Raw genomic sequence first — 18,532 nt, forward strand, 5'->3', positions numbered from 1 at the left:
TTTCCAAGCTTCCACGAATGAGCTCCGTTCTTTTGGGGCACACGAGCTCTGCTTCTCTTTCTCGAGCGATAGTCGTCGTCGGCGTCGCGCAGCTCAGCTGGGCATTCGCAGAAGCTCGTAAGAAGTATATGCCTGGCTGGCGAGAACAGGGAATACGCAGACTGCAACCAATTGGTGGAATAAACCGGTCTGGCGAAAACAAGCGAACGGGTTTGTACAGTAGGACAACAATGATACGTTCTGCAAGAAAGTGTTGGGGGCTGGTGGGAAGACGACGAGCGACGTAACGAAGGTGACGCTTGGCGGGCAGGCGCGTTTTGCTTTGCTTTGCTTTGGGATTGAGATTGGAATTGGGATTGGGGTTGGTCTAAGCCTACTTATTACTGGAAGGAGAGAACGAGAGGATGCGATGACGGTGCTGGACCTAGGTTGAACAGGGAGAAGAGGCGATAAGGCATGGCTCTGGGTCAAGATGCATGGCATGCATATGCTACAAGTACATACATACATACATGTACTTACTTACAGTACATATACACGCCTACCCTACAGGAAATCGAGAAGCACCTGGCACTTGTGTGTTAGCGTAACAGGCTGGGGGGCTCGGGGGTGAGGACCATGAGGGAGAAGCAGAAGCAAGTCAATACGTAACCGGTGGCAGAAGCTGCCGGGGCTGTGACACGTAGCCGCGGTTGGGCCAGTTTCATCATGGAAGTGATGGAAAGATATTCCATCATATCAACGTGACGTTGATGGCCACCCCGTGTTGCAACCGGACATAAAAAGGATGCAACCCCTCTCTGCCCCTCTATGCATCAGTACTGACATGCGGTCAATTGGCCTCTTCTGTTCTGGACGCGCAGCCGAGAAATCATACAATATTTGCGCCGGCGATCCAGCGAGGGGCCACGATGGTTGCACAGGGCGCGTAACCAACCGCCGCTACTTTATTTACACTAAAGCATTGGATGGAGGGGTGCTTGGGTGCCTAGCAGCCTATGTAGGGGCGTCGCGGGCGTGCCCCGGGGTACCTGTGCCGTGCGCTCGGTGCTAAACCACCTAAATCGGTGGGCCCTGCTGTCCTTAAAGCACAGCATTTTGAGCCCCTGGCGGCCTGCACTGTTCGTAGTGGTCCCTGGTAAGCCTGGTGCACCCAATCTGCTTGACCCGATTGCCACTTATTGAAATGTGGAAGCGACCGATACTGACAATTTGGCATGTGACTCGGGTTCATGAGAAATCCAGAGTTATCACTTATCGAGGAAAGAAAGGCTCCGCCGCTCGAGATGGTCTGTCAGTTCCTGCATGTTACCCGCCCGGCAACGGAAGTAAGTCACTCTCCAAAGCTTCGTCCGGCATTGCCACGCTAGGGAGGGAGGCCCCGACCAAATCTGCCGCTAATGATTCATCATCATCATACAACACTACATCGCTCGCTTTCGCTTAAACCCGACGGCTATTATGCGTCTCACGACTATCGAAGCCGTAAGCCGACTTGCACCAATCGAAACACTGGAAATATGCGCCTTGCTAACGCACATCTTGCAGACCAGGTCATGATAGAGAGAGACAGGAAGGAGAACGCAGCATCTAGACAGGCATACCAATCATACGAATTAACCATTCGATACGTACTTATACACAACACAAGTACTATGCTCTGATGATCGCTTGCCGGAGAAGGCACTTGACTCGATACGTTACATGCGTGCCATCGCTGACTCGGCTTCTCAAACACCATTCGCCGCCCTCTTCCGAAGATTTCCGGTCTTGTCATCGTTCTGGTCACTATCGCAATCTGCCTATCTGGGTACTTATGGCGCCACCATCTTGTTGTCCGGCGTAGCCGCGTTGGGCTGCACGTCGCCCACGAATTCCGTCTTCTTAAGCGCGTTCAGGTGGTCCTCCTCGGCGTCGAGGTGGCGGAAGCAGAACCAGAACGCAATGCCGCCGACGAGCGAGATGGCGGCTGTCGTCACGTAGTTCCACACCAGCAGCGGGTCGGCCGTCATGGGCACAAAGGCCTGGCCCAGCGCGGCCGAGATGGCCGACATGAACAGGTTGACCGACATGACAAGCGACTTCATGTTCTCGGGCGCCTTGCTGAACGCGTACTCCATCGACGTCACGTTGGTGAAGATCTCAGCCAGCCCCACCAGCACGTAGGGGAGTGACTGCGTCCACACGTTCAGGTCGATGGCGCCGCCGCAGTCGGTCGCGTACTGGCCGCACGGGTGTCGCGTGTAGATGACGTGCTGCATCACCGCCGCCGCGATCATGGCGAACATGGCGAAGAAGAAGCCCGTCGTCATCCGCCGGATCGGCGTGAAGTTAAACCCGATCTTGCGGAACAGCGGGTAGAGGCCGTGGTCCAGGAGCGGGATCATGATGATGATGCTCAGCGGGTTCAAGTTCTGGATGACATCGTTGGGCGCACCGTTCAGCCTCATGGAGCCCGCTTGCGCCGTCAGGTTGTTGCTCATCTGGTTGTATGCAAGGAAGAAGATGGGCAGGAACAGGAAGACGCGGCAAGCCAGAAGGCCACGGCGTACTTCATCAACCCAGGCGTCGTCGTAAGTCATCCATGTCGGGCGCTGGTCCACTGGCACGTTGCTGGGCTTGGCCGCATCCCAGTTGATCTTGAAGATGGACGGTGACTTCCTGGCCGCGAAGATTGACATCCTGAGGAACTTGCTCAGCACCGACCCGGTAGGGGGCGTAAGACGGTAATGTTTTCTGTTGGTGTAGAGAACCAACGGCGCGAACAAGAAGAGGATGGTAGGCAGGAAGAAGGCCAACCAAAAACTGTGGTACTTCTCCACAAAGACCATGGACACCTGGCCGACGACAGCGCCGATGTTGATGGCGAAGTAGAACCACAGGAAGATTCTCGAGTTGGTCACGGCCGGGTCAACAATAACTCGCTTTCCATTTCGAACCTCGACTCTCATGTGGACGTCCTGGTTCTGTTCTGCCAGCAAAGGGGAGATGTTGGCCTTGAAGAGACCAGTGCCACAGCAAAGGGTGAACAGCCCAAGGAAGAAGGGTGCGAAGGCTGCTTCGCCGGCGTCGAGCACCGCAGGTGCTGCCCCGACGGTCAGGAGCACGTGTGCCAACATACCAACGCCGATAGCAATGTGGATGACCTTATATCGGCCATATTTCGCGTCAGCCAGCCAGGCACTAATGTTTGTTATTCATGGTTCGTACTGCTCAGTACAAGTTGTAGAGCGAAGGGCAGAGAGAGAGATATTTACTTACCCAAACAAGGGCATCAGATACGCCCAAAATTGGTTAACAAGACTAATGGCCTGGCTAGCCTTCATTCCCATACCCAAGGCGCCAGGGAGATAGTCATCCTCGTCCACGCCCGGGACCAGTGCACCAGTGCGACTTCCTGGCGGGCGCGCATTCCTCACGAAGTTTGCGTACAGGACATACGAGCCATAGTAGCTGAAGCGTTCGCAGAGCTCGGCGAAGGCGATGGTGTAGATGCTCCAGTTGATCTTGCCCGAGACGCGGCGGAGGGTGTGCAGTTCCTCCTCGGTAGGCGTCTCAGACGAGTCGAAGCCCTCCGAGGTAGAGCTATTCTCTGCGACAAGCGGGGCCTCCTTCTCGGTGCCCTGGAAGGTGGCGCTGGGCACGGCGGACTTGGCCAAAATGTCGTCCTGCAGAGCTGGTGCGGCGGCCATTCTCAACTCTTTATTAGCCTGAAATCTCCAGGAGTGGCTGTGAGTCTAACTTGGTGCGAGCCGAGGCGTAACAAGAGTGGACAGCGTTACGGAGAGAGGGTGTAGGTTCGAGCTTCGACGTGGGAAAAGCGGCGACCACATGCGAGAAGATATACACGACTCTGGCCCCAGCCCAGCACCTCTGTATCTCTGTCTCGCCACCACGAGAGATAACAAATGACCTGGGCCAATCCGGTCATCCTAGACCCTGTCATCTTTATCAATTCGAGAAGGTCCAAGACCTGTCGTCTTCCGTTCGAACCATGCCAAACGGCCGAATATTCGGTGCAGCATGGATACCCGGCTGCTTCGTCCGCCCCAGCAGGAGCCAACAGCTCGGAAGCTTGACCGATATGGGCAGGTCGCGATGCTCTTGGGCTCCTTTGAAACTGACCACTGGGCTCTCTAGACTCTTCGACATGGCTTGGTCCGGCTGGTAAACTTTAGCCTGGACTCTTCCTTGTATCAACCAGTCGCACGTTGTGGTAGGTTACACTCCCGGGCCACAGGTGTTTTTGCAATTTCTCGGCATCCATTGCCCAGCCTTGCCGAGACCCGTATCAGTCGAGGTTTTCTGGGAACAAGGTTGGCCGTATTGGCTCGGCGCCGAGCCTGGGCGAAATATCGCCGTCCTATGAGCGGGGCTGCCGAGATTCTTGGCCGCCCCCTACCTTCTGGAAAGAAAACACTTGGCCCTGCGATTGGAGTCTTGGGACATTCCTGAAGGGGAGAAACTCATTTGGTTATGGGATGTGCTGTGGCACGGTGAACCCTGCCAGAGTGCCAACGACCAAAGACATCGGTATCATTGCTTTTACTCGCTTGCCATTGATCACACGAGCCATCCACTGCGACATGTGACGAACAGGTTTCCCCAGACCCCAATACTTGAAGCCGCGAACTAAAAGTCACTTCCTAGTTGTATACACACAAGACCAATTAGAACGGCCCCTTCGTTCTGTTTGTGGTGGGCGGGCCCCTTATCAGCAAACCGATGCAGTCACCGACGTACTCGGGCGGGCCGAGTCTATGACAGCTGAAGTCGCTGCCGACAACCTAGGGAACGCAGCCCTCTAGTCATCCTGACTACAGTCTTTGCCACAGACTTTCTTCCACTTCCTTATACACATCTTCAGAGACCTGGTCAACCTTTCGGAATCTTTCTCAATGCCGTGTTTCTTGCAAGGTAAGTGATCATCCATAAAGCCAGTAATAGCCTATTGAACCAAGTGACACCACCGCGATGTTAGCAAGAGTTCCCTTATACCTTTGCTGTATTTTTATTTTGTCCAGGAGCTTTTATATGAAATTCTTGAGGTTCGTCCAGGCCGGGCCGAGGAACTTGACTGATTGATGAGTACATCGCTGGGGTTTCTTACCTTGCCGACCCCCCTGATATCAGTCAGCGCCGATATCACCGCGTCACCGGCCTCTGGGAACGTTTCCCGCCGGGTAGCAACTTCCGCGGCCTTGTGAGACATTATGTTGAAGAGCCGATGGTGCGCATCTGCGAACCCGCCGTAGGCCTCCAAGACGGCGCCCCCGCGCGCGCCGCAGTAGTTGGGCGAGCCGCCCAGCTTGCCTGCGAACTCGGTGGCTTGCTTAACGGCAGACCCAATGGTCTCTACGCAGACCTGGCAAACGGGCCATGTGAGACGAGATGGTTGAAGCCTCGAGCAAGGGGGCAATATTGATGGAACGGGACTGTGTCCAGCGGAATACGTACGCTCAGCGGTCCTTCGCCTTTGTCGAAGGACTTGCAATCATCCACCTGTATTTTGCGCGCTTCACCTTGAAGGTCTGTAGCGGCGTTCCTGAAAGCGTCGAGTGTCGTGATCAGCTCGTCCGCCGTTACGGCAGCCTGCGCTGTGGCCAGGAAGACCGCGAAACTGCTGAGGAACCGCATTATGACTTTGGATATCCGGAACAAAAAAGGGCGGGTTAGGGACGAATGGAAAGATCCAAGAGCAGTCACGTTAATCAATCGAAGGCTTGAAGGATGGACAACTGAAGCCCTCGCTATTTGTACCATATCTATCTACATACAACGTGCACTACGGATAGGCAGCGACCCTTCTGGCATGAGTGACCAACGGACGGGCACGAGACGGAAGCTACATAGTCTAGGCTAAAATCGCCTACAATCCAGCAAGGTTAATACAAAGGTCACCTAGGATACGTAACATTCGTCAGGCCGGTATGTAGCTTAAGCCAATGCGAACAAGGTAGGTAACCTGGAGTATTGACCGAAGACTAACTGGTATATTTTGTTCCAAGCCAAGTCAGGCAGAGAATGTCGCTAGTAGCCCACCCATTAGATTTGGAGCTTAGGATGCCGCAAGGGTGTATGGAATGGTAGAAAACCTCGCTCATGCTAACTTGAAGCGTCGCGCTGAAGACCACATCGGGATACGGCGTCGGAACTAGGCCGACAGATGGTCAACCAGGTGAGTAATCAGACAATTGCCCCCGACTAAATCCTCCTTTGAATACTGAAGGTGCTTGTATGCATGTGCGTCCCCAGCTCTGTGGTTCCCTTCCTGACTGCGATAACTGAGCAGAGTGACCTGTGACTGCCGTCTGCAGGTGTCACGGTGGCAGTATTGTACATGCTCTCAGGGTGAGTCTGCAGCATTTACTCATCACGCCTGGACTAAGTAACTCGGTTACTTCGACTAAGCAAGTAGCCATTTGGACTTGGCTTTTTCAAGCTGGCGTTTTCGTCGCAGTATGGCATGAGCTTGCCCAGGGTAATAGTGCAAAGACGCCGTTGGGATGAGTTTGACTTTATCACGATGCTTTGGTTTGTCTTTCGTCGGTCCTTGGCTGTGAGGCTATCAAGACTGCTCTTGTGTATGGGGGCCGTCAGGGCAGATCGACTATGCAGAGTTCGGGTCGATGCGCAGACACATCGATGATGGAGCCATCGATGCCGCGGCCGCTGGCTTCGTGTCCGGCCTCCGGGATGGCTTCTGGCGGGAAGAGCCACCAGCCAGCCACTGTGTCCACCCCCTGTCAGGAACCGTGTTGGTCGTGGGTTGCCTGCGGTGTCCACTCCATTTCCACGGCTCACTTAGGAGCTTCCAAAGGGACCTTCGATCGACCACTTCGAAATTCTGTTTCGACATGCTACCGCCCACCATGAGACGGATGTCGACCGGCGTGGTCCTCTGCACGCCGAATGACTTGACCAGAGACTCCCAGTAGGACTTGTGGTACCCCGAGTCGATGCGTCCACGGCAAATGTGCCTCAGGTCCGGGTCGATGTCTCTGGGGTCTGTCGCGAGTCGATCGAACGGCTTGCTTCCCGAATAGAGGGGGACGGAGCGGTTGTAGTGGAAGTCCGGCGCAGGGCTGGGCTCCCCTCGTACTTGGTTCACGCGGGCCCCGGCGTACACGGTCAGTTCGAACCACATGGATGCCAGACTTTCGAGGGTCTCGGCAAACGCCGTCTTCCCCGGCCCGCGAATGACCTCCTCGGTGTAGTTGTCCCAGTCGATGTGCAAGGCCAGGTTCCTGATGCCGACGCCCTTGCAGTCGTGTGCCCTGACATCGTGCACGAAATCCACCAGCAGCTGGAGGGCGGAGAAGTACTGGATGTGCAAGACGTCGAACTCCGGGTTGTAGAGGAAGGTGGTGTCCGGCTTGGGAAAGGGAAAGATGGAGCCCTGGGTGGGATACAGGTAGCAGGGGACCTTGACGCGGTAGAACCGGCAGGCCACGTCTCTCGCCTCGTGGTTCACAAAGAACAGCTCGGACGGGGCGAGGTGCTTGGAGGCGCAGATGCGGTACGTGTCGCCGCTGACTACGTTGCCCAGGTCGTTGTAAGTGGTGTAAGGAGCGGTTCCGTCCCCAGTCTCGCCACTTCCGCCGTTGGGGGACGAGAGGCTCAAGCGGACCTGGATAATGCGGTGACGCTCGAGGAAACTCTGGAATATTTTGACCCGGATCTCCGGAGGTAGGCGAGGGAACAGCACAAAGGCCGTCCCGGGCTCGTCCGGGCGAGAGTGCCCGTATTTGTCATTGAAGATACGCCTAGTGAACTCGGATCTCATCTTGGGCTGGATGAAGGGCATAGATTTGAAAGTCATGCAGAAGATAGTTGTAGCGCCCAGACACGTCGCACGATCCTCGATTCCCAAAGGCAATGGCTTGTGGTGGCTTGCAGGGTTTTGCGCATCCCTGGGGTCAAGAACGCCTCCAGGGTTTGGAAATACTGGGAAGGTGTGCGAGGCCCTATTTGGAGTTGGGCAGATATCCAATCTGATCTGACGGCTATCAATGAATCGGAATGACTGGACTGGGTATGCTTGTGAAGTGCCACCGAAATTCAAGATGGGCCGTCTTGAGCCCCTGATGTTCAGACGGAATTCTTACAGGGTAGCTCCGGGCGCACTTGGTCGTTTCCAGCCCAAAAAGTGCCTACCCTGTACCTATCCGATTACCCTGTATCCACCCCCACCACTGATTGACCCATCCATCCATCACTGTAACCTAAGGTTGATTGACGGATGAATTCATGTTGCCTACATCAACCTCTTGACCGTCGCTCGACCATATTTCTCGTCTACGACCCCTTCATCTAGCATCTACCTAGCTAGCAGGACAACAACCAAAAACAGGACGCCATCTCCCCCGACCCCTTCCCACCCCATCGAGAACCGCGACCGACGGAAACAAAAATGTCGACCCCCGCCGCCGCCGCATCAGGCGCCGCGCCCACCACCTTCGACTTCCCGCGCGAATACCACTTCCCGCCCTTCTTCACGCGGCAAACCAACGTGAACACGCACCGCGCCCAGCTCGAAAAATGGTCCTCCCTGATCCTGGCCTACTGCGCGCACCACAAGCTGTACAAGCTGTCGCTCTCGGCCGCGGCCGCAAGCAGCAGCAGCAACAACAACAATGACGAGTCCCCTAGCGGCGGCGCCGAGGACCTGTTCCACAACCGGAAGCTGAACCGGCGCCTCAGCACCGCCGACGCCCGCGAGGTCCTCGAGTTCATGCGCAAGGAGGGGCGCGCCGAGTTCGTCGGCGGCGGCGACGGTAGCAGCAGCGGCCGGGAGGGCGGCGGAGGCGACGTCGCCTGGATCTACTGGAAGACGCCCGAGGAGTGGGCCAAGGAGATCGAGAGCTGGGTCGACGAGACAGCCCAGAAGGGCACCGTCCTGACCCTCTACGAGTTGACCCAGGGCGAGGACACGCGAGGAGGCAGCAGTGAGTGCCCAAACTATCCCACCTCTTTGCCCCCAAGACTCGGTTGCGTCCGACTAGAGCAACTAATACTGTACAGCCTTCTACGGTCTGGACCCCGACTTGCTACAGAAAGCACTTCAAGTGCTCGTCAAGCGTGGCAAGGCACAAATATTCGGACAAGAAGATTCGCAAGGTGTGAAGTTCTTCTGATAGCATCTAAAGTCGCCGTAATTGCGTCTCTTCGTGATTCATGTGTACAAGGCTATGTATACGTATGCTACATTGAAAGCGTGACACACAGGCAAGTCCGGCACAAATTGTGTCCAAGCAGACAGTCCCCTCCTTCGCCATACTCCATGCTCAGCAAACTACTTGGGTATTGGATATAATGTGCTCAGCACCTAACTGTTGAAGAAGTTGGTAACAAGATATTTCTTGTCGAAGCTGAGCTCTTGCTTCATGACAACATCCAACAGCCAGTCCGAGGCCACTACCCTGGGCTCCATGTTGCCTTGCCGGGCCATGTCTTCAAACTTCTTCCACAACTTCTTCTCCTCGGGGTTGGCCGTGCTCAGAAGATAGACGGGATCTGGACCCTCGGGATCTTCGTCAGGGCTGGTCGGTTTGATGGTGGTTCCGCTTCGAGGCCCATATACCAAGAACTGGGCCCCGTTGGCCTCGGCTATAACTTTGTAGCTTTCGGTCCCGTTCTTGATCGAGGCTGTGCAATAGATGGGAAGACCTCGAAGGAGCCTGCCCTTGTTCGCGGCAGCTCTCGCCACCGACGTCTGCAGCTTGAGGCCCATCTTTTGCTCATTCTCCTTGTCCTTGAGGAGATAATCCGTCGGTGGTGGCACTTCACCCGTATCCAGGCACGTCTCGATCCAGCTCGATGACACTACGGTGGCGCCCCTAGACAGGTTGCGAAGGAACTTGACAGTCCGCACCAATTGAGGGGCGACCAGATAGTCACATACGTTTCCATCGCTCACTACTGAAATTCCCATTTCGCGTAGTTTGCGCTGTGCAGATAGATTAGTACAAGTCCATATAGAGCGGGACCGGTCATACTCACACGATCCGCATCTTCTTTATGTTTGTCGTTGACCCATCTCTTGAATCCCGTAAGAATCACCCTTGCTTCGATCTGTTTCAGAGCCGGCTTCGATTTCTTCGATGCGCGCTTCGTGGCAGCTGCCACCTCTTCCTCTTGGTCCGAAGCTGACGCAGGACTGGAGGCACTCCTACGATTCAGGTGGTTCTTCTCGATCAGATCCGCTGCTCGCTTGCCACCCCAAGGTTGGCCGTCTTTGGGTATACGTTTCTTCTCCTTTTCGTACAGGGCAATATCATCAACCAAGCCGGATAACCTGCTACGAGCTTTGTCTTTGGCGCTACGGCTTGACGAAGAGACTGTGGACGGAGTCTCATTCTCCTTTCCAGCGCGCACATGACGTTGTTCGCGGGCAGGAGTCGCGAAGCTTGTAGCTCGCCTTTTAGCTGGTCGCGGGCCGCCAGATTCCTGTACTGATTGGTCGGCAATCATTTCATCGTCCTGCATAACATCAAAATCCTTTCGAGTATGTCGTCGAGCAGCATCGGCGGAACCGTCGGCATCCGCATCGTCCTCGGCCACATCCAGAGTTTTCCGCTTGCGCTTAGATGCGGAAGATGGCTTTTTAGGTCTGCCGCCTGGATAATACAGAGCCTGGAGCTTGTCCACATCAAACATTGTTTGGCCGATGACCTCGCCGAGATTCGTGCGTTGGGGGAAATGCGTGTATTTGCTGACAGTGAGGCTCTGCATGTCGCATCTCGCGTAACTCTCTTCGATCCACAGGTGGTTGGCCATTGAGATGTTCCAATCGCGTGCAGCGTCGCACTTTTCACTGTTAGATCGCGCAGTAATCAGATGAGTATTATCGGCTTTCATCGTCTTCGTGTAAGTTGCGCCACAAGCTGTAATCAGATTCTCGAGATAGATACGCGCTTCGCCTCCGTAGTTGGACACGGCAATCCTCAAGTCCTTAAATCCGGGAATGCCATTTCTGGGGATAGGGTAATGAAGGAGACGATGAGTCGGAGTCGTCCATGCGTTGTGGGTTATAAGATGATAGAGCCAAGACAAGTTGCCAATATGTTTGCCGGCATGTGCTGCTTGAACGTAGTCATCTCCATCTCGGTAATGGCAAATGAACCAATCGCAGTCATCGACATGGTCCGTCAGTTCGCCTCCACCATCACTGATCAGCTCCTTGACAATATCCTTTAAGCGCGTGCTGATGCTGAGATCCGACGAGAGCATGATATTCTTCTCATGGAAGATAGTGAGCTTCGGCCGAGCCTCTGCCTCTGAGTTAGCTGGTATCGGAATGAAGTCGGGCCTGGCGGAAGTCGCACCTTGAAGATGCTGGCTGGAAGGGATTGGGATGTTGCCGCCCGGGTGTGCGCGCAAGATGTCGGGGTCGGGTAAGAGGTAGGGAGCATCGTCGATTCTTTTCCCGAGTTTGAAACAGTCGTCGAACCAATGGGGCAGGACAATCTTGCACTTGAGGCCCTTCTCTCGTGCCATCTGGCACTTCGGATGGTCCATAGACAGGGCGCATATGTGTGTGACAAGCTTGGTCAGGTTGCTGGACTCGGTACCGCCCATGGCCATGGAGGCACCAATGATGGACTCCTTGTCGGACTCGGGGATGTCAGCGCAAGAAAGCACGACATCTGAAAATACCATCCTGGGGTCGGGGAGTGAGGCCTTAGTTGGGCTTGCTTGTTCTTGCGCAGCGAGGCCTGTATCCACGTAGACTTGATGACGGGTATCATCATCGATGTGGCCTCCGTGTACTGGGGGAAGTTGATAGTGTTGGAAATAATGTGCGTCGCGGCCGCCAAGGGAAGCGAGCCGTCGCGCTTCGGTTCGCTCACTTCGGCGCCGTATTTGGTGACATTTTGGGCCAGCTAGGTGGGCGATGTCAGTCAGCGGGCGTCCTGGCTACGCGAAAGTTACGCGCGGGCATTTACCTCTTGAATGAGAGTTGCGCTGAGCTCTTTGCTTTCGACAAAGGTGAAGACGCAGAGGTCAAACAGCTTTGGAGCCTTTTCGCCGTCCTGATCGGCCATGTTGAATGTAGAGAAGCCAAGGCCACCTGGACCAATGCCAATTGCTTTTCTTTACAGGTGCAATCTAGAGGAGGGCGAAGGTTTGGTGTATAACGAGAGTGTCGGCTGTAGCTACATATGATCGGGCCAGTTTGTGTTGTGTTGCGGGCAGTATGCAATAGCCATAAATCGGGGAAACGAAGGAAAGGGTTGCAGGCGAATAGGTTTGAGGCTTAGATGATTGTTACGATCAATTCTGGCGAGGTGGGCTAGGGAGGGAGGCGAGCAGGAAAAGACGCGATTCTGGGGGCACTTTATCTTTACAGGGAAGTCGAAGGCAACCACGACGCGACTTTTTAGTGCATTTCTGTCGCCCGTTCACATGACATTCTGGCCCCGAGTACTTTAAGAGTACCTTCAATGTTCCAACTTAGCTGCCTATCAGCACCCCGCTTTGAAGCATGGCATTGGCCCATGATCTTGGTACCTCGCTACTATGCAATATACATACATGTATGCAATACCAGCACTTGAGGTATCGTTTCAATTGAGGCATAATGTTCCGGCCATGGAATAGGCAGATACCTTGGAGTCGACGTAAACACATTTGACGGACGAAGATCCGAAACCTCCGTCGGAGGACTGATCGATCAGGAGTGGCCCGGAATATGACTCAATCTTTGTACCGTACCGAGGAGAGTTTGTGGCCTTTAGGAGTGTCGCATTTTGTTAGGGATTGGTCAGCGCAAAGCCGGCATATATACGTAACCTCCAATAAGTGGCGGAATCCAAGCCATTCACAGCCAGGCAGATAATAGCCCAGGCCCTCGTAGTTTCCACCATATACTGTTATAACGGAAATCACCACAGGGTTCCATTATATCATCCTAACGTATACCATACTATATTCCCTTACATATGCACTCGTGTATACGAAAAAAAGGGCTGGAATGAGAATCACCCTGCCGTATCATAGCAAGTTATTTCATATCCTGGCATCGTCATGTGATTGTAGGGACATAAAAGCGGGAAAGTAACGTAGTAATATTCCGTACCGCCATTTATGGCAAGTCTCTTGATAGCTGAAAATGGTATAAACCTCGTACGGATCCAGTTGGTCACCGCAAAAGCCAAACCTCGAGCCTGGGTATCTCGTCTGTCCACTGAAAGAATCCTATCTCCAATCATCATGGCGTACAGCCATACACACAAGTCCGACATAATGCCAACCGTCACGCCAAGCAAATCCAGTATGAAAAGAAGAAGAACGCATCACGCAAAACAGCAAACCCATCAACGTACTGAAAAACTATGCTTTCCGCCAGGGCTGCGCATAGTCAGCACCCTCCTACCGCCTGGGGCCTCCTCGGCGCGCCAAGCCGCAGCGGTCCGCTTGCTCCCTCCCCTGAGCGGTTTTCCGTTGACCGTAACCTTAGCCGGGTCGACATTGGCGCCGAGCGGCAGGCTGACCTCGCCCTGCGTGCCCTCGGGGACGGCGTACTCGACCTTGATAGCACCGTCATCCTCGCGGGACCAGGAGGCGGAGTAGCGGCCGCGCTTGGTCACGAAGCCGCCCTCGGCGTACGAGAGATCGCCGACCTGGGGCGCCAGGCGCCAGGCCGAGCCGCCGCGGCCCGTGACACTGAGGCCCAGGATGTGCTCGGTGAGGGCCGTGACGGGCCCTGTGGCCCAGCCGTGCGAGTGCGACGTGTACGAGAAGTCGTTCTGGTAGCCCGCGTTCCAGCGGTAGCCAAACGTGCCGTTGGTCAGGTACCCCTCGATCATGGTACTCTGGGTGCCTAGGGGGTTGTTCAGGTACCAACCCCAGCTGGTGCGAATCAGGTCGAGCGCGCGCTGCGTCTGCCCCGCGAGCAGATGAGCCTGGATCTCAAAGGAGGAGATGAAGGGCGACACCTCGCCGGGCAGCTCCTCACACCCGGCGCCAATGGGGGTCCATTTGCCTTTCAGGTAGTTGGAAATTCCGCTCGCTTCATTCGAGGAGGCATTGACAACACCGAAAAGGACGGCCAGGGAGTTTCCATCCTGGGGGTGGATGCTCTTACGGTCGGCCGAGTCGAAAAAGGCGCCAGCACTCGAGTCCCAATTCCTCTTAGAGGTCATGGATTTAATATCGGCAGCTTGTTTCAACCAGCCATCCCCAAGTCCGTTTGCATCGCCTGCCCATTCGGCGAGGATAGCGCCGGTATTCAGAGTGTGGTAGAAAAGAGCTTGGATGGAAGTGAGGGTGCCGTCGGCCCCAAAGCGGCCCCAATCAGCGTCCACTGATGCGGAATAAAGCAGACCGGAGCTGTCGACATGTTGTTGAGCCCACGTCATGGCCGCTTTGTAACCGTCCCAATGTTGCAGCAGAAAGTCGGTGTCATCCGAAAAGAAGACATAGTTGTATGTTCCGAGCATGGTCCATCTGCAGGACGGTTGTTAGCATGGCTACACAAAGGGTGCGTGGTTGCCTCACAAGTGATACGTTGTACTGCCTGTTGCGCGAAGAGGCTTGCCCGAGAAAGGCAATTCTCCCGTCGACGAGTCCTGCCACAACGGTTAGTGAGGCTATCCACGTGGTGGGCTGTCTCGGCAAGTTGCACCAACCTGTAACTCATACAGCGACTGCAGCGCATTTCTGGTACTCCTGGAAGTTGCATGCATTAGTGTATGGAAAAGCAATATTCCGTGCTGGACAGCAAACATACTCTATATCGCCAGTGCTGTAAAAGGCCGCTGGAACTGCAACTCCCATGTCACCGGGCCAGACGGTGCGGTCTCTCTTGGCCCCATCTGTGAGGATGGTGTTCCCGGGACCGAGCAGGCCGTTCTCGAGCCAGGTCCCATTCGAAGGCGCCGGCCACGTCCGACCAGTTGCAGGGTGGATAGAATTTGTCTGCAGTGTATAGGCACCGCTGTACCAGATCTTGTTGAGGAGGTCATCGCTGCTGTGGAAGTATCCTTGGTAGGCGCGCAGGTTAGCCCACGTTGGCTGGAAGGCGAGTTCGACAGATACATTGTGGATCTTGACGTTCATATTCGCTGTGGCGAAGACAGTCATGTACCTGAAGCCACCTCGAAGGTTTTCGTCGGGCATCACATAGGAGAAGTCCCCGGTTCCCCTATTGTCGGCATAGATGGCGATGTCGGGATTATCGTAGTCGCCTGTGGAGGAATCCGATACTGGCCCTATCCAGTTCTTGGCCTCAGAGAAGGCCAGGCCAATAGTGCCGCCAGCCGGAGTGGATGAAACAGTATAGTCGATGGTGACAACCCCTCCGACTTCAAACCCAAAGTCGAAGACGATTGCTTTCTTGTCTTTATCCAAAGTCGCCTGAGATGGGAAGGTGCTGATCTGGTTACCATCGGTGCCAAGGAGAACAGAAGGGGCCACTATGCGCGACGAGGGCGCGAAGATGTTGGATTCCCAGGTTCCGGGAAAGGCAGCCGTCAAGATACTGCTGCATTGGGTATGCCTCCAGCAAGTCTGGGCATAGCCTGGCTGTGCACCAATGACGAGCAGCCAAGGGAAGAGGGTGGCGACGGAGGACAGGGAAAGACGCGCCATGACGAGCATCCAAGTCGGCCGGGGAGGACCAAAAGATACGACAACACAAAACTCAACAAGAATGTTTCGCGGAGGAGATGGACAGGAGAACGAAGACCCCGGGTGCTGAATGTCTCATCTCATACCTTTTATAGATTACACATGGAAATTGCTTTTGTTATGTTGTTGTGGGGGATCTGTGGGCATCAGTGGCAGCATTCTGCGGCACGGCGGCATCGTCTGCAAGCAGTGTATCTGGTGACGGCGAGGGAGATATCCACCCGACTTCTAATTCACACCCCCAATTAGACACTGCTTGACCCCCTTGTCTCAAACGCGAATCGGCGTGGCCTGGACATATGGCTTCTGCGGATGGGCATGTGGTGAATCACACCGATATTCTGAGGCTCCTTCCGGTTTTCCGCACCCCCGGGCTGTCACGAAGCCAAGACGAAAGAGAAGGCAGACTGCTGGAGGGGTGACCACATAGGAACGGTTACTCGGTCCACACGGATCCGATGCAATCGACCGCTTTATTCCTGCAGGAGACACTGGAGAATGCTCGTCATATCGACGATGTTACCTGAAAAGAAAAGAAAAAGCCTCGTGTAGGACTTATCGTGCAAGCCACGCTACTGCATGTTGGTGGGCGAAGATATCGGACGCCGTGGAAGGCGGCCAGGTCGATGATACAGGAACGACAACAGAGGCAGGCAGGATACTACGGCCGGATCTGCAGTTCTCGAGGTTCGCAGCATTGCGGCACAAGCAAAAAAGGGACATGATCAGACTAATGAGGAAAGTAGGTTAGCGAATGGATCAGTCGACATGGACTGACACGCCCTCCTGTCCCCTACCGACAGATTCGTCCAGCGATCTGTAGGTAGATGCGCCAGATCTCGTCGGAAAATTGGACGAAAATAGGGGACAGCAGAGGAAAAACATAAGCATCCCGGCTTACGGGGACCGTTCCTTAGCGCGGACCTAAACTCGGCACGAGTCGTCCCCCGCAGATGCCACTGCCAACGGCGGTCACGAAGCCAGGTCTTGGCCTCCCTTATCCGGCAGGTGTATACCGCTTGGCCTGTCATGACCTGCCGGCGTAACCCAAACATTCTCGGGGCGGGTTCGGTTCTCTAACGCCAGGTCATGGGACTGCAGCAACATGCTGGATGTGACCTGGATCCAAGGAGACCTAAGCAGGCTGGCAAGCAGGCAAGTAAGCAAGCAAGCGAGCAAGCAAACAGGCGAGCAAGCTGGCGGCAGCAGTCCTCCTCCCTCTGCACCTCAAGCTTGGATTCGCTCGAGTTCGGCGTTGCACCAGCGTATTACTGGCCAGGGGGGGATTCTGCATGACCGGTAACGCAGAGTTAGCGCGCATCTGCAATTGCCGCAACACCGTCATGCCTGCAAAAAAAGAGTAGTTCTCACCTAGCCTGGGGATTGAATGTAAGCGGGTAGGTTCTAATAGGCTCGGCGCACGATGGTGGCGCCAAGGTCGGACAAGCACGCGACGTGACGGCTTTGACCGCCGAGGGGGGACTGCTAAGGCGAGGAAAAGTCCCAAACGTGATAGAGGGGGAATACATGCATGTCGTCATTTCACAAGACCGACTTTGTGGACGCAGTGTAACGTGTAACATATGAAGAACGGGGCGAGCATGTATTATTGACCCTCACTACTTAACTGGTCTGCCTCATGAGAAAGAGTGTCTTTCATATCTTCCCAAACTCACTTGCTCGTTGCATTTGATGACGGTAGGGATAAGGCTCGAGGCGGGGAAGCAGCGTACCATCAGAGCACGTGAACTGCCGACAACCTCCTCCAACCCGGATGGAGGAGGGAATAACCTACATGGATGCAGGAGTTCGCGAGATGGCAGACGTCTGTCTAGCTGTCCAGCTGCCTAGCTGCCTAGCTGCCTAACTGTCTAGGGGGGGAGGAGGGGCGGGATGGGTTGCATGCAGGCATACAAGGGGCCCGAGATTCGTTTGCCAGCCACGTAAAAATCTGCAATACGTCGTCCTCAGGGGCGGCTGCGAGAACACTTCAAATGTCATGTTTGCCATTTGCGACGATGATGCAGCACCCGGAGTGCAGACGGCAGCGCATTCAGGCGAGGAGGCCTAGCTGGGCAAACAGTGCACATGTGTGAGGACGATGGGAGAGACCAACAATATATGGTTCAATAAGTACCTAGTGATATAGCATTTGACAGAATCTAACATCACCACCGCCTGCTGCGGAAGTCTTCCTCTCGGCTTCAAGTACATAGTCATGCATTACAAATCGCAGAGAAGAGCTGGTCGAGGGAAACCGGGCAATTTCAGATTTACCTGATTGCATCAACAAAGTCAAAAACATACCTAGGTACCTGTGATATGGTTTCTTGGACCACTTGAAGAACGTGGTCACATCATGCCCAGAAAGCATCGACACGCAAACAAGAGATGCCCATTTTTTATTTTTGGTAGTCGAGACAGGGGAGGGAGTGGAAGACCCCATACGTGCATACAGTCACTTGTTTGGCTACATGATGTATGGACATGACGCTGCCAGGATCCCTACTAAAGGTCCCGGGATTTATCTTTCTGTATAGATTACCTAATTAACGTTGCACGGCTAGTTTGAGTTCAAAGTGTGATTGTTGCCCTTTCTTTTTCAACTTTTCTTTTGTCTTCCTTGTCTTGCCATAGGGAATTGTCGCATGCGTTGGGACTGGGACTGGGACCTGGACCTGGGACCAGGCGGCCCATCGATGCCAGATGCAAGTAAGTGGAAGCAAGGGTCTGGGTCTCTTGCTCTCCCACCCCTCTCTCCCACTCTCTCTCTCTTCTCTCGATTGCGCTGCCGCGCCTGTATGTTGTTTCTCCCGATGACGAGAAGACCCAAAGTTCTGGGAGCCTGGGTCTTTGCTCATGCAGAATGATGCACCATCACGGTGTCCTGATTGGGCCC

General features: G+C 54.7%; 6 protein-coding genes across 6 annotated transcripts; 1 reads left to right on the top strand and 5 right to left on the bottom strand.

Moving 5' to 3' along the window:
* Positions 1-1,814: 1,814 nt before the first annotated feature.
* On the bottom strand, positions 1,815-3,692 carry PG997_012671 (POT family-domain-containing protein; the record flags this gene model as incomplete). The annotated part of the gene is made up of 2 exons (XM_066816985.1): positions 1,815-3,183; positions 3,262-3,692. 2 exons carry the CDS (start codon positions 3,690-3,692, stop codon positions 1,815-1,817), a joined length of 1,800 nt encoding a protein of 599 aa, XP_066662677.1.
* A 1,338-nt stretch (positions 3,693-5,030) lies between these two features.
* PG997_012672 (uncharacterized protein) lies at positions 5,031-5,637 on the bottom strand (the record flags this gene model as incomplete). The annotated part of the gene is made up of 3 exons (XM_066816986.1): positions 5,031-5,072; positions 5,111-5,365; positions 5,458-5,637. 3 exons carry the CDS (start codon positions 5,635-5,637, stop codon positions 5,031-5,033), a joined length of 477 nt encoding a protein of 158 aa, XP_066662678.1.
* A 973-nt stretch (positions 5,638-6,610) lies between these two features.
* Positions 6,611-7,786, bottom strand: PG997_012673 (uncharacterized protein; the record flags this gene model as incomplete). The annotated part of the gene is made up of 1 exon (XM_066816987.1): positions 6,611-7,786. One exon carries the CDS (start codon positions 7,784-7,786, stop codon positions 6,611-6,613), a length of 1,176 nt encoding a protein of 391 aa, XP_066662679.1.
* Positions 7,787-8,413: 627 nt separating this feature from the next.
* On the top strand, positions 8,414-9,137 carry PG997_012674 (uncharacterized protein; the record flags this gene model as incomplete). The annotated part of the gene is made up of 2 exons (XM_066816988.1): positions 8,414-8,948; positions 9,025-9,137. 2 exons carry the CDS (start codon positions 8,414-8,416, stop codon positions 9,135-9,137), a joined length of 648 nt encoding a protein of 215 aa, XP_066662680.1.
* A 191-nt stretch (positions 9,138-9,328) lies between these two features.
* On the bottom strand, positions 9,329-12,047 carry PG997_012675 (uncharacterized protein; the record flags this gene model as incomplete). Its single annotated transcript, XM_066816989.1, has 4 exons — positions 9,329-9,949; positions 10,003-11,692; positions 11,728-11,885; positions 11,949-12,047. 4 exons carry the CDS (start codon positions 12,045-12,047, stop codon positions 9,329-9,331), a joined length of 2,568 nt encoding a protein of 855 aa, XP_066662681.1.
* Positions 12,048-13,319: 1,272 nt separating this feature from the next.
* PG997_012676 (uncharacterized protein) lies at positions 13,320-15,594 on the bottom strand (the record flags this gene model as incomplete). The annotated part of the gene is made up of 4 exons (XM_066816990.1): positions 13,320-14,451; positions 14,503-14,573; positions 14,634-14,673; positions 14,735-15,594. 4 exons carry the CDS (start codon positions 15,592-15,594, stop codon positions 13,320-13,322), a joined length of 2,103 nt encoding a protein of 700 aa, XP_066662682.1.
* Between the last annotated feature and the right edge of the window lie 2,938 nt (positions 15,595-18,532).

This window comes from Apiospora hydei (genome assembly GCF_038363865.1).
Source record: "Apiospora hydei strain CBS 114990 chromosome Unknown utg000009l_segment0_segment0, whole genome shotgun sequence".
Lineage (NCBI taxonomy): Eukaryota > Fungi > Ascomycota > Sordariomycetes > Amphisphaeriales > Apiosporaceae > Apiospora > Apiospora hydei.